At 41.5% G+C, this 13769-nt stretch overlaps 1 protein-coding gene across 1 annotated transcript in view; it reads right to left on the bottom strand.

The window, feature by feature from the left end:
* The window catches only part of LOC135084764 (uncharacterized), a 33481-nt gene extending 19888 nt beyond the window's left edge, over positions 1 to 13593 (bottom strand). The window contains exons 1-8 of the mRNA XM_063979503.1: positions 13488 to 13593; positions 11320 to 11374; positions 10422 to 10713; positions 8033 to 8164; positions 3900 to 4046; positions 1329 to 1513; positions 1012 to 1155; positions 350 to 493 (exon numbers count right to left, since the gene is read on the bottom strand). Coding sequence (XP_063835573.1) covers positions 350 to 493; positions 1012 to 1155; positions 1329 to 1513; positions 3900 to 4046; positions 8033 to 8164; positions 10422 to 10713; positions 11320 to 11374; positions 13488 to 13569 — 1181 coding nt within the window. The 5' untranslated portion in view covers positions 13570 to 13593. The remainder of the gene's footprint in view (positions 1 to 349; positions 494 to 1011; positions 1156 to 1328; positions 1514 to 3899; positions 4047 to 8032; positions 8165 to 10421; positions 10714 to 11319; positions 11375 to 13487) is intronic.
* Positions 13594 to 13769: the final 176 nt, after the last annotated feature.

Genomic DNA, 13769 nt, shown 5'->3' with positions numbered 1-13769 from the left:
AGGACAGGGGCATGCCATTCTACCGACTTGTACCTACTGTACTAAAATACTTATGTATTAAGTTCTATTAACACTGTGTACATACTTCTGTTATGGTGAATAAAAAATTTTTATTATTAAAATTTTTATTATTATTATTATTACGCTTCTAAGCCAGTTAGTGACGTCACTGGGCTAGTTATATGTCTGCACTGCTCTCACCTGTCGTCGTCTCTCTCTCTAGCAATATTATTTTCTCCTAGCAACTTCAGCAAGGTGTCTCTCTCAGTTGCGTGTTTTCAGCTAGTTCTTTCTCTTTGCTTGAAGCCCTAAACTTGTTTCACTTACTATTTGTCTACACTGCTCTCACCTGTCTTCGTCTCTCTCTCCCGCAACAGTTTTCTCTCCCAGTAACTTCAGTAAGGCGTCTCTATCAGCCGCGTCGCTCTCAGCAATCTCGTTGACGTCACCGAGTGCGTTGAGTTCGGCGGCGGTCGCGGGCGGCGCTGTGGTGCTGTTAGTGACGTCACTGCGCTCGCTCTGTCTGCACTGCTCTCACCTGTCGTCGTCCCTCTCCTCCGCAAGTCTTCTCTCCTAGTAGCTTCAATAAGGCGTCTCTCTCAGTTGCGTGTTTTCAGCTAGTTCTTTCTCTTTGCTTGAAGCCCTAAACTTGTTTCACTTACCATATGTCTGTACTGCTCACACCTGTCGTCGTCTCTCTCCCCCGCGATAGTCTTCTCTCCTAGTAACTTCAATAAGGCGTCTCTATCAGCGGCATCGCTCTCAGCAATCTCATTGACGTCACCGAGTGCGTTGAGTTCGCTGACGGGCGCGGGCGGCGCTGTGGTGCTGTTAGTGACGTCACTGCGCTCGCTCTGTCTGTACTGCTCTCACCTGTCGTCGTCTCTCTCCCCCGCAACAGTCTTCTCTCCTAGTAACTTCAGTAAGGCGCCTCATCAGCTGCCTCGCTCTCAACAACTTCGTTGACGTCACACACATTAACTGGGCTAGTTCTGTCTCCCTTCCTCTCACCTGTCGTCGTCCCTCTCCCCCGCAATAGTCTTCTCTCCTAGTAACTTCAGCAAGGCGTCTCTATCAGCCGCGTCGCTCTCAGCAATTTCGTTGACGTCACCGAGTGCGTTGAGTTCGGCGGCGGGCGCGGGCGGCGCTGTGGTGCTGTTAGTGACGTCACTGCGCTCGCTCTGTCTGTACTGCTCTCACCTGTCTTCGTCTCTCTCCCTCGCGATAGTCTTCTCTCCCAGCAACTTCAGCAAGGCGTGTCGGTCAACTGCGTCGCTCTGAGCCAGTTGGTGACGTCACTACGCTCGCTCTGTCTGCACTGCTCTCACCTGTCGTCGTCTCTCTCCCCCGCAACAGTCTTCTCTCCTAGTAACTTCAATAATGTGTCTCTGTCGGCCGCGTCGCTCTCAGCAATTTCGTTGACGTCACCGAGTGCGTTGAGTTCGCTGACGGGCGCGGGCGGCGCTGTGGTGCTGGTGGCGCGCATACGCTTGCGCTTACGCTTCTGAGCGCGCTGGAAATGTGTGAAAAAATATTACACAATGTGTTTGTGGTTCACAATTCATAAAACTCATTTATTTTTGCAAGTAGGCTTTTAAAAACACTTTTACACGTCTCGGGACACGGGACAATAAATGGGCCAGTGCTGAGAAGAAGCAGCGCAAGAAACTCAGTCAAAATTGTTCAGCAAATTATAAGGATCGCCGGTGACAGGCGCTAGGTATCTTAATTTTTTCTCAAAGCTTGTCACGGTCGTCTTAATGTCGAGTTTTGGGACATCCTGTAATGTCCTGTATCTTCTATGTCTTCATTAAATCGAATTTATAGCCTGACCAGGAACATAAAAACCCTGGCATAGAGGCGCGTCAATTGCATTTGATAGTGCAACACTGAGTACAGTCGTACCTGTGTTAAATTAATAGGCTAACTTTATGTATCAGGATTCAGGATTACGGGCTAATTTGATATTTTCATAAATTAACGAAAAAATATTATTATAGGTAACCTGGTTTAAATAAATTAAATGAAACCATCAATCGAGCTAGTAGGATTTATTTTATTATTCATCAATAATCAAATTCAGAACTTGAATATTCAACTGCAATGTCTGCTCATGAACGCTTCAAACTCGGTACTTCTTTCCCAATTCCATAAAATTCAACACTTAGAAAGTGACAAAAAACTTTAAAATAGGTAGTTGAAACAAACCACAGCTAATTTTCATAGTGGACTGTACTATACGATAAACATGTCAGTTAATTTGACAACCTTTGTTGGAAACTGTTGGAAACATTATTCAATGAAAATATTGTCCGAACCCTTAGTATTTCTCTTCGACAAATACTTTAACACATTGTGAACCACTTTTCTTTCACGACTATAAAAAGATTTTAGCAATTTCATTCACAAAATCAATCAAATCAAATCATTTATTGCATTGCATTAATTGCGCACATTTAAAATAAAGTTTGTTTACACTTTGACAGCAATAGACTGACATGCAAGGTGACATGTCAATGAAGTTTTCAGTTACTGTTTCCATTAAAAGAAATTAGTACCATTGGTTTTCCGCAACATGGCGAGGGTTTTTATGTTCCTGGTCAGGCTATAGATCATGTTATAGTTACTTATAACTTAGTGCAGCTCGTGGACAATGGACTACATGAGACATGAAATTGAGCTAGCAATCAAATCCTTTAATATGCAGTATTTTAGTTCAGGACATCTTGCAATACTAACTTATAGTCTTTAGTATATTCCAAGACAGCAATGATCTGGGACCAACCAACCAGTGAAGGTTGGGTTTTATTGGAGACCAAGCTGTAGATCCTGGCTATACAGGAGTTGCAGTGGTGGGAAAGTGTGGTCGGATATCTTCTAAATATAACTCAAAGGTGACTGACTGATTGACATAGTGATCTATCAACGCACAGCCCAAACCACTGGATGGATCGGGCTGAAAGGCATGCAGGTAGATGTTATGACGTAGGTATCCGCTAAGAAGGATTTTACGAAACTCCACCCCTAAGGGGGCAAAACGGGATCCACGCGTAAGAAGTCGCGGGCGGCCGCTAGTTAGTAATAACATAGTCTTTATTGAGCAGTATTTAGTCGATGAAGCACCTGATGTCGTGCCCTGAGTGCCCAAGCAACTGCACTCAGGAGGATTTGATGAGTGCTACTGACAACGCCACTCTTGTGGCGGAGTTTTGGGCTGACGCTGTGTAGGTTTGTTGTTGACACGAAAAGAAGAAAAAAACCGGCCAAGTGCGTGTCGGACTCACGCACAAAGGGTTCCGTACCATTGATTTATGAAATTAAAATTATTTTTTTTTAATTTAAGTTATTTGTATGAAAGAATACGCGGTAAAAGCGGTTTACGATTTACGAGGTATTAAAAAAAAAACTACTTACTAGATCTCGTTCAAAACAATTTTATGTACATCACATTGTTTTTTTTTAGATTTTTCATTTTCTTATTTTAGAAGTTAGAGGGGGGGGGGGGGGACCAACTTTTTTCCACTTTGGAAGCGTCTGTCACGCAAACTATTCGGTTTAGAAAAAAAGTATTTTAGAAACCTCGATATCATTTTTGAAGACCTATCTATAGATACCCCAACGTATGTGTTTGACGAAAAAAAAATTTTTGAGTTTCAGTTCTAAGTATGGGGAGCCCCCAATATTTATTATTATTTTTTTATTTTTGCATCAAAATCTTAATGCGGTTCACAGAATACATCTACTTACCAAGTTTCAACAGTATAGCTCTTATAGTTTCGGAAAAAAAATGGCTGTGACATACGGACGGACAGACAGACAGACATGACGAATCTATAAGGGTTCCGTTTTTTGCCATTTGGCTACGGAACCCTAAAAAGTATTTAGTTCAGGCTACTCACGGCGGGCGCGTCGTTGGCGGGCGCGGCGGTGACCTCGACGAAGTCCTCGATGATGATCTTCTTGGAGACGGCGGGTGGTGCTGGTGTGTCGGGCAGCGGCTCGATACGTGCGTGCTTGTGCTTCTTGCTGCGGTGCCGCTTGGTGGGCTGCAGGCGGATAACTATTTACTCTCTGAAGGCTTTTTAACCGTAAGGCCTCAGCCTCGAACTTAGCGGGCAGCGGCGCGGGAGCGGCGGCGGGGCGGGAGCGGCAGGATCTTATGCGTAAAATCAAATAGACCGGTCCTCGAAAACAGCGGCGCGGGAGCGGGCAACGAGCGGGCAGCGCACTCCTTCTTTTGCCCACAATAAATCGAGCGTAAGGAATAAATTTGAATCGAAATAAAATTGTCGCCGTTGTTCAGACATTTCGTTCGCGAATAAAAACAAATATCTCGACAACACAACCCCGAACACTTCGCCGCTAAAGCGCCGCGCGAGCTGCCCGCTGGTTTCGAGAACGGGTCTGCGTTGCCCGCGCCGCCGCCGCCGCCGCCCCGCTGCCCGCTAAGTTCGAGGCTGAGGCCTTACAGCGTGTAACACTTGAAAATTTCAACGGGTTCATCCAGTGTCTAAGTAGCTTAGTTGGAAGAGCAATCGCCCTGCGTAAGGTCCTGGGATCAATTCTCGCCTTAGGCAGTTCGATTTTGTCAATCAAGTTATTTATAATTTTTAGAACCGATTTATTTAATGGATAAAAATATGAGTTAGAAATTCAAGATGATCGGCCCTAGTACTATGGAACAACAGCTCAGTTCCCCGAAGTAATAGATTTTTCTAGATTTCCTATAATGAAATGCAATCACAATCGCGCTTAACCGAGTACAGCAGTAAGATAATGATGCGAGAGGGATGACATGTCACGTAACGGAGCTCATGTCTGATGCACATCCGATGTCTCTCTCACATTTGACACGACAAAAACACCCTCTCGCACCGCTCCACTACCACAGTATACAGGGTGTTAGGTAAATGGGTATATGAGCCGACACTAGCCCATGTTAACATGGTCATATAAATGGTATGGTGAAGTCAGAAAATTGATATCTTCATTTAAATTATTTTAATTTTCATACAAATCGGATTTTATAAAATTTATTTTGTATAAAAATTTAAAAAAATTAAATGATGATATCAAATTTCTGACTTCACCATACCATTTATATGACCATGTTAACATGGGCTAGTGTCGGCTCATATACCCATTTACCTAACACCCTGTATACAGGGTGGAAACGAAGTGATCTCACTCGATTATTTCTAAACTATACAAGATATCGATAAACCGATTACTGATTCCGAAAGTGCTTCATGAGCTCTTTCAAACGATATCACTAAAAGGTCACAGAATAAACATTTAGTATAGCCACTCAATATTGAAAACCATCCTGAAACGATATACGCCTGTATTCACAAACGATACTTGCTTAAGTAAAGCAGCATATCAAACGCCCAGCGTTGAATAGAGCTCTGTGATTGATTATTGTGTCGCCCTGTGCGTCCACGCGCACAGTGAGACCTCTTAGTAATGTTTGTGATAACGTGCGTTAGACATCATTTTACAAACAAAAAAGTACCAATACGAGGGCCGGCTGATAAGTCCGCGGCCTAAGGTACTTAATGAAATAAAGTAAATGGTTTCTATTTTTTATTCTGTAACTAGCGGCCGCCCGCGACTTCGTACGCGTGGATCCCGTTTTACCCCCTTCATTTATCTTACGCGGTTTAGATTTTTTCATACAAATGTTTTTTCCCGCTAACTCCCGTTCCCGTGGGAGTTTTGCAATATCCTGTTGTAACTAAGCTTTAAGTTAACTAAGGTACCTGCATGCCAAATTTCAAGCGTCTAACTTAAGCGGTTTAGATTTTTCATACAAAAGGATTTTCCCGCTAATTCCTGTTCCCATGGGAATTCCTAAGTATACTATAACCTGCCCAGGCGTATGAAGAATAATTGCACCAAGTTTCGTTAAAATCCATCGAGTAGTTTTCGTTTCTATAAGGAACATACAGACGGACAGACGGACAGACAGACAGACAGACAAAAATTTTACTGATTGCATTTTTGGCATCAGTATCGATCACTAATCACCCCCTGATAGTTATTTTGAAAATATATTTCATGTACAGAATTGACCTCTCTACAGATTTATTATAAGTATAGATATAATCTCCCTCAAATGAAATACATTTCTTAAATCTCGCATACAATACCTTTTACCCACCCAAAAAAATTTTTTTCAAAATGACGACCAACCGCAGCTTTAATTTCGTTGTCATCTGCATATCTCCGGCCCCGTAAGTCCTTTTTCAAATCGAAAAACAGGAAAATATCGCTAGGTAATAGGTCTTGGCTATATGGTGGGTGGCCAATCTCTGAGAACCCGGTGTCTTTCAGGGCTTGGCCTCGCAACACGTGCGGCGTGAACGGGCGCGTTGTCTTGCGGAAAGAGCAATCCGCGTGTCAGTTTCCCACGTCATTTCTGTACAATAGTCTCGCGAACATAAAGAAATATTCTTCGGCTATCTGCCACGATTTAATTCTTTGGTCAGCCGGAACGATTTTTTCGACTTTTGAACGTTTCCTTCACTCAGTATCGTGACAGGGCGGGGGTCGTTTTCACAGGTCTCTCGTCCGTGTTGAAATAGTCGGGCCCATTTTCAATCATGGTATATAAAGGTCCAGAATCCTGAAGAACCGATGACATCTCTTCAAAAATGTCTTTCGGTCTATTTTCCTTCTTTACGAGGAATTATGTCCGCGGCGCGCGGTGTCGAAATTCCGCAAATTTCCAGATTCGGCGGACATGGTGATATCATTTGTTCGATAGAAATTGAACTATCAGTGCAAACTTAATTAGTGATTGCTTTTTATAATACTACTGAGTGTCGCAACTAGTGACATGAGTAACAAGCTAATTACTCATCGCTAAGTACCTTAGGCCGCGAACTTTTCAGCCGCCCCTCGTAGATGGCGCTGTGCTTATTTAGCTCGCGCAAGTGAAGTATTCCGGGAGCTCCTTAAATAGTAAAATCGTTTTGTATTGAAATTGCCTATCTTGGAATCAATATACCGTTGTTTGCGTAGTTGACTTTTATTTAAGCAAAGAAACCTAGCATTCCCTCGACAGGACCCCGAGGTGTATCCAGTCCAAACATTGATCTATTAATTTACACACAAAAACATGCGCCAAATTTTACTTGCATTCGTTTCGAAGGTTAAATAGGCCTCTCTCATAAGGCTATGTTCACATGACGGGCGTTAACGCAGGTCAACGCGGAATTAAATTTATAAAGAGTTCACATGACAAGCGCTAACGCGCGTTGCGAGGAGATCGTCAGTCTGTTTCGATAGAGCTTAGAAAATGGACGCGGAAGAAGCTATTGCGATGGAAGCGCGCGCTCATCTGAACAGTCAACGGACGTTACATAGCTGTCAACGCGCGATCGCCTGCGTCTAGAGACTTTTTCTCTGCGCGCCGCGTCAACGCTCGCTGACGTGCGTTAACGCACGCTCATGTGATCGGTTGTATGTAAGTACTACCACAGAATAATAATAAGTACTACGTACAAAAGTTTTACTTCGCGAAGGTATTTAAAAAAATGTATGCTCAATGTCATTAACAATATGGTGTAATTTAGCCTGTCTCAAGAGTCAAGCACCATTTTGTTGACAAACGTCAGTGATCGGCACTGCGCCGAAGCTATAGGGCTGACTTCGGTAAAATGATGTGACGTGAGGTGCCAAACTGCGGAAAATGGCGGAGGAAATACATGATTTAGCATGAATTATCATGAATAATATTAACTACTTATTTACCTCTCAGTGTCTTGAGGCAACTTAAAAAGTACATTCTTTTTATTATTATTATTTAGGCAGTTAAATACTGCACAGTATTTAGTACACCATTTTCTTTATTTTCTTCCATCATACACAAGAATACGCGTGCGTGAGTCAACGTTCGCTCGTATGTGAGGCCTTGTCGAATAGTATCCTGTAGGTGGGCCATCGTGCGTGTTTTGTTTTCGATGTAAACTCGCGGAGATGAACTGGCCTGGTCCTATGGCCGAAATGATGATGACGTGATAATTACCTGCGCGGGAGGCGGCGGCGTGGGCTCGGCGAGGTCCAGCTTGTGTAGCACCTTGACTGCGCCGCGCTCGCGCCGCTCGTCCTTCATCTCCGTCACCTTGTTGCGCTCGAACACGCGCCCGTTGTTGATCACCTACAGGAGGTCAATAAATCAAATTTAATTGTTGGTATAGTCTGGTCTGCGAGCACATAGAATTTTGTCCAATGACTCGCACACACTGCGGGCGGCCGTCGCACAGTCGCGACAGCAACATAATTACGCGCGAGCGATAAGGATGGGTAGCTTGAGGTCATTGGACAAAATTGTACGTGCTCACAGACCGGGCTTTAGAAACCTCATTGCTACTGACCACGGACAATCTTGTGTTTTGTACATCGGAATATGATTGACACTTCGGTTAAAATAAAGGAGTTGTGATGTTGATATTCTGCTGGTTATTACTCTGATTTTTTTTAAATAAATATATTCAAAAAGGTATGCATGGGCGCAGCTGTAAATTAATAATGGATTCCATAAGCACGAGTTGTTCAACGGAGAAACTACGTGGTGCATGCAACTATCGTGATTGGTACTCTGTTTTTTTTAATTAAATAGAATAAATATATTCTAAAGTTAATGATAGATAGATCACTCAAACATTGGCCAAATGCCACTATAGCTCTAGCACATACATGATTCAGTGTCTGAGATATGGGAGCGGTGTTATTGTGACGGTCAAACGTCAGCAAGACTTCAGAAGTTGTAGTGTTTGTATCTACGTACTAGCACAGAATACATAATAGTAGCAACAGAAATTGCACTCCTTTGTGTAGGATCAGATGCCGACATTTTAACGGTAATAATAATAATGCAAAATATCCAACGCACATGGTGCATTCGAAATCGCACCTTACTACTACGCTCACAAGAGCGCAATTTTTTTGTGTACAGAATTGATTTACCTCACAGCTCAAGCGTCAGGGTTGTATAAGTAAAGTAAAATAAATAAAAACTTAATTTTAAGAAGCAATTATTGTATTTACGATTGGTAAACTTTAATCTAGTGGTGTTTGTATAATCGTACCATCTCTAAAGTACCTATTATAGGCCAGTAGAATTAGATTTAAGTTAATGTTTTTATTAGCTAAAATAATTTTTGCTACAGTTTTTTGTCATAAGTATTTCAAAATTATTTAAAAAGTGTAGTTTTTTTTAAATTATTTAAATCACTACAGTTAATTATTATTCCTAAATATTACGATTTTCCATTAAAGAAGAATAACAGTGCTGTTGGAACAATAAACCTTGATTGCGACTATGATCGACCGAGCGTGTATAGAAATACGCGTGTGCTTACAGGCGCGTGGCGGCCATGACTGATTTGCAACTTGAAGTTGTCGCGCGCTGTAGGTAATTATCTCGGCCGGCATAGGCGAGTGACGGAGGCCTGGTACTAGATACAATACGCTGTCTCAGGCACACAAGTGAAAGGCAGTCACGTGACATCGTTATGAGTGCAACGAGTCAGTCGTACGGCAGACGCCGGCGAGGACGGACGTGCCGCAGTGAGACGCTTGGTGTGAGCCAGTGAATAGTGCGTGCACATTTAGGTACACTACAGACATGCTTCAGATTTGTATGCTCTGTCGTATCATCATAACATGTCAATGCCAATTCAGTTAAGTGCTATACTTATAGGTTTATTTATTTAAAGACTTATTGTACAGTCGCGGAATGAAAAGGTTCGTCACCTTAGTGTCGGTTTTCGCTTGCACTAGGTACTGTAAGAGTCAAACCTGCCAACATAACAGTGCAAGAAACAGTACTGCTAACATTTAAATAAATATGACGTTTGCTAACGAATAAGGTTTTGCTTGTTTATTTTTCTATCCCGTCAGTGCAATGCAGTGATGACATTGACCAATTGACAATAGTTTTTTTTATTTAATAGAAATAATAATGGCAGGTTGAACCAACAAGAAGGTTTCAATCAATCATGATAATCTTCTTGACAAGATAAATCGTCAAACAACTTTGATCTGAATAATTTTGAACTTTACTTACGAACAGTTAAAGATTATTTTCTCTAACTCGAGATTATTCTGTAACATAGTTTCAAAAGGTAATATGTGCTCGCGATTCGTTGAAGGAATCAATTTGAAAACTGACGAACCTTTTCATTCCGTGACTGTACATAATAGAAATTGATAGCACAAAAGGCGAACACAAGCTCAAGTGGAATTTTCTCCCGATAATTTCTTGAAACTTAAAGGCCATTTTACTAGATGCTCCTCCTCGCTATGGTTGGCCAACGTTCTGACGAGTTTCAGAATGAACTTGTTCTGGTTAGTCAACGAACCAACAAAAAAGAAAGAAGGTTTTTATGTCGATTCTTAAAACTAAGTCTCACCTTAATGTCTTTCTCGTTCAATACAGTGACCAGATCCCTCACGAAACTGTTATTCGGGTATAACTTCTTATGACTGCAATGTATATCCACTTCTAAATGCTCCTCGCTATGATTGGCCAGCGTTCTGACGAGTTTCAGAATGAACTTGTTCTTAGTATGTTTCTTGCGGGCGCGCTTCTTGCCGTGTTTCTTCCCGCGGCGTTTCTTGTGCGTGTGGCGGCGGATGGTTGTGTTGGTTTCTATGTCGGTGGGGGTTTCTTCGGTGTATGAGAGGAGGGAGCGAGATATCCGTCTGGAATTTGTGTTCGTTTTAGTTGATGATGGTTGAGGAGTATCTTATTTATTTGGTTTATTGAGGTTAGTTCTTGCAACTCACGAAGGCACATAACGATAGTGTAATGTCTATTAAAACTTTTGAAAAAAAAAAACGAACAGTAGCGAGCCACTACACATGTAAAGCTAACTCGCCTTCGTGAATTATAACAACTTTAAATAGAGTTCAAAACGGGTAAGGTTTATCACCAATAAGGTAGGTAAAGTCCGGTCTGCGAGCACGTAGAATTTTGTTCAATGACCCAAGCTACCCATCCTTATCGCTCGCGCGTAATTATGTTGCTATCGCGCTCGCACACTCACTGCGGCCGCCCGTCGCACAGTCGCGACAGCAATATAATTACGCGCGAGCGATAAGGATGGGTAGCTTGGGGTCATTGGACAAAATTCTATGTGCTCGCAGATCAGACTAAGTTCATAATGAATATTACGCAACACAACTCTTCTAATAATACATACTAACACTATAAGCTCTTTTAATTTTCGATTATTATTGACTACTGAACCACGACTGAACTTATGCTGTAAAATGTTGAGTTATACATTTTGAATTTTGTACACACACCTTTGCCTTCGAAGCTTGCTCAACCTTTGTTCCTGTTCGCTTGGCTCCTCGTCTTCTGCGAAAATAAAGGAATTATATTAATAAAATCCTAAAGGTAGTAAGAGGCGACTAAGGGAGAAATATGGGCACAGCAGGTAAGTCATTTGGCCAGTGTGGGGAATGTAGACCAAATCTTCCATTTGCTTCTGGTAAATCGAAAAGTAGTGTTCTTGCACTGAATTCGCGGTTATTACTAATGATTTGATTAGCAAGTCGATATTATATTTCGAACGAATATATCTTCTGATTAAATTCATTGCGGATTCTAAGACAGTTAGCTATCCTACGGGACCACTCACTTCACTTATTCATTGGAGGCACAATATTCATTGGAGACCAAGCTGTAGATCCTGGCTATACAGGAGGAGCAATTGTTCTTTATTCGCTTTCTTTTGTTTTCTCGACGGTCTTTTGTTTTACGATATTCTATTTTAGCGATTTGAATGAGTTTACGCGACATTCATTTGTTTTTGACGCTAATTTTTTTCATGTTTAATTCGATGTTCGATTGTTTTTTGGCGACATTTCAAATCGATCTTTTATTTTTCCTTTTCTTTCTTAGTGAAGTCATTTAGTTTAGCAGAAGTTTATAGACCCGCCTTCTTTTGTCATGTCGATGTTCTTTTGTTTTACGACATTCCATTTTCGCAATTTTAATGAGTTTTTATGGCATTCATTTGTTTTTGAAGCTCATTATTTTCATTTGTTTTTGGCGACATTTTACATCGATCTTAAATTTTTCTTTTTCTTTCTTTGTGGTGTTATTTAGTTTTGCATTTGTTTAACTTTGAAATACAGTTTTTTGGTTTTATAGTTCAGTTTAAAGCCAGTTCTGTACCTATGTTTAATGGTTCGAAGGCAATAAATACATTTTTTTTTAAAGGCGTGATGATGGTGGAATATTACTCACTATCTAGCCTGAAGTCGTTGTCCTGGTTATAGTCGATCTTCTGCGCGGGCGCGTTGGACCCGCACGGGCGCGCCATGACGTCAGCGCCTGCGTCATAGCCCGCGTTAAGACATAGGCCCGTAGCGGCGTGCTGTAGCGAGCGCTAAAGACCTTTCTTCTTTTGTCAGATCGATGGTGTTTTGTTTCAGGTCTTTCCATTTTTTGCAGTTGGTTGGTTGGTTTTCATGACACTCATTTGTTTTTGATACAAAATCTTTTCATTCTTAATTATTTTCGATGTTCCTTTGTTTTTTTTTTGCGACATTTTAAATCCATTTCTCATTTTTACTTTTCTTTCTTTAAGGTGTCAGCGCCCGCGTCATAGCTCGTGTCCAGACGTAGGCCCGTAGCGACGTGCTGTAGCGATCGCTAAAGACCTTTCTCCTTTTGTCAGATCGATGGTCTTTTGTTTCACGATATTCCATTTTAGCAATGTGTATGAGTTTTCGCGATATTCTTTTGTTTTTTTTGCTAATTTTTGTAATTTTTAATTCGATGTTCATTTGTTTCTTTGCGACATTTTACATCGATCTTTTATTTTTGCTTTTCTTTATGGTGTCATGGTCATTTAGCTTTGAGATACAGTTTTTTGCTTTTATAGTCTAGTTTAGAGACATGGTTAAAAGCAATAATTACTCACTGTCTAGCCTGAAGTCGTTGTCCTGGTTATAGTCAATCTTCCATCTCTACGCGGGCGCGTTCGACCCGAGTGGGCGCGCCGTGACGTCAGCGCCTGCGTCATAACCTGCGTCGAGACACAGGCCCGTAGCGGCGTGCTGTAGCGATCGCTAAATACCTTTCTTCTTTTGTCAGATCGATGGTCTTTTGTTTTACGATATTCCATTTTAGCAAAGTAAATGAGTTTTCGCGATATTCATTTGTTTTTGACACTATTTATTATTATTCGCTTTCTTTTGTTTTGTCGACGGTCTTTTGGTTTTCGCTATTCCATTTTCGTTTCCCGACATTCATTTGTTTTTGAAGCTAATTCTCTTCATTCATAATTAGATGTTCGTTTGTTTTTATCATTCTTTTTGGTGACTTTTTAAAACAGTCTTTTTATTTTCATTTTCTTTCTTTGTGATGTGACGTCATTATTTGGCAAAAAGATGCAGTTTTTATGGCTTAGTGTGTTTTAGAGGCTGTATAAAAGCTGATAAAGTTAATAGTAGTGACTCACTGTCTAGCCTGAAGTCGTTGTCCTGGTTATAATCGATCTTCCATCTTTGCGCGGGCGCGTTGGACCCGCACGGGCGCGCCATGACGTCAGCGCCTGCGTCATAACCCGCGTCCAAACACAGGCCCGTAGCGGCGTGCTGTAGCGATCGCTAAAAACCTTTCTCCTTTTGTCAGATCGATGCTCTTTTGTTTTACGACATTCCATTTTAGCGATTTGAATGAGTTTACTCGACGTTCATTTGTTTTTTACGATATTCCATTTTAGCAATGTGAATGAGTTTTC

Source organism: Ostrinia nubilalis, chromosome 27, assembly GCF_963855985.1.
Source record: "Ostrinia nubilalis chromosome 27, ilOstNubi1.1, whole genome shotgun sequence".
Classification (NCBI taxonomy): Eukaryota; Metazoa; Arthropoda; class Insecta; order Lepidoptera; family Crambidae; genus Ostrinia; species Ostrinia nubilalis.
Note: the sequence above shows the minus strand (reverse complement) of the source record. Positions and strands in the feature narration are given on the sequence as shown.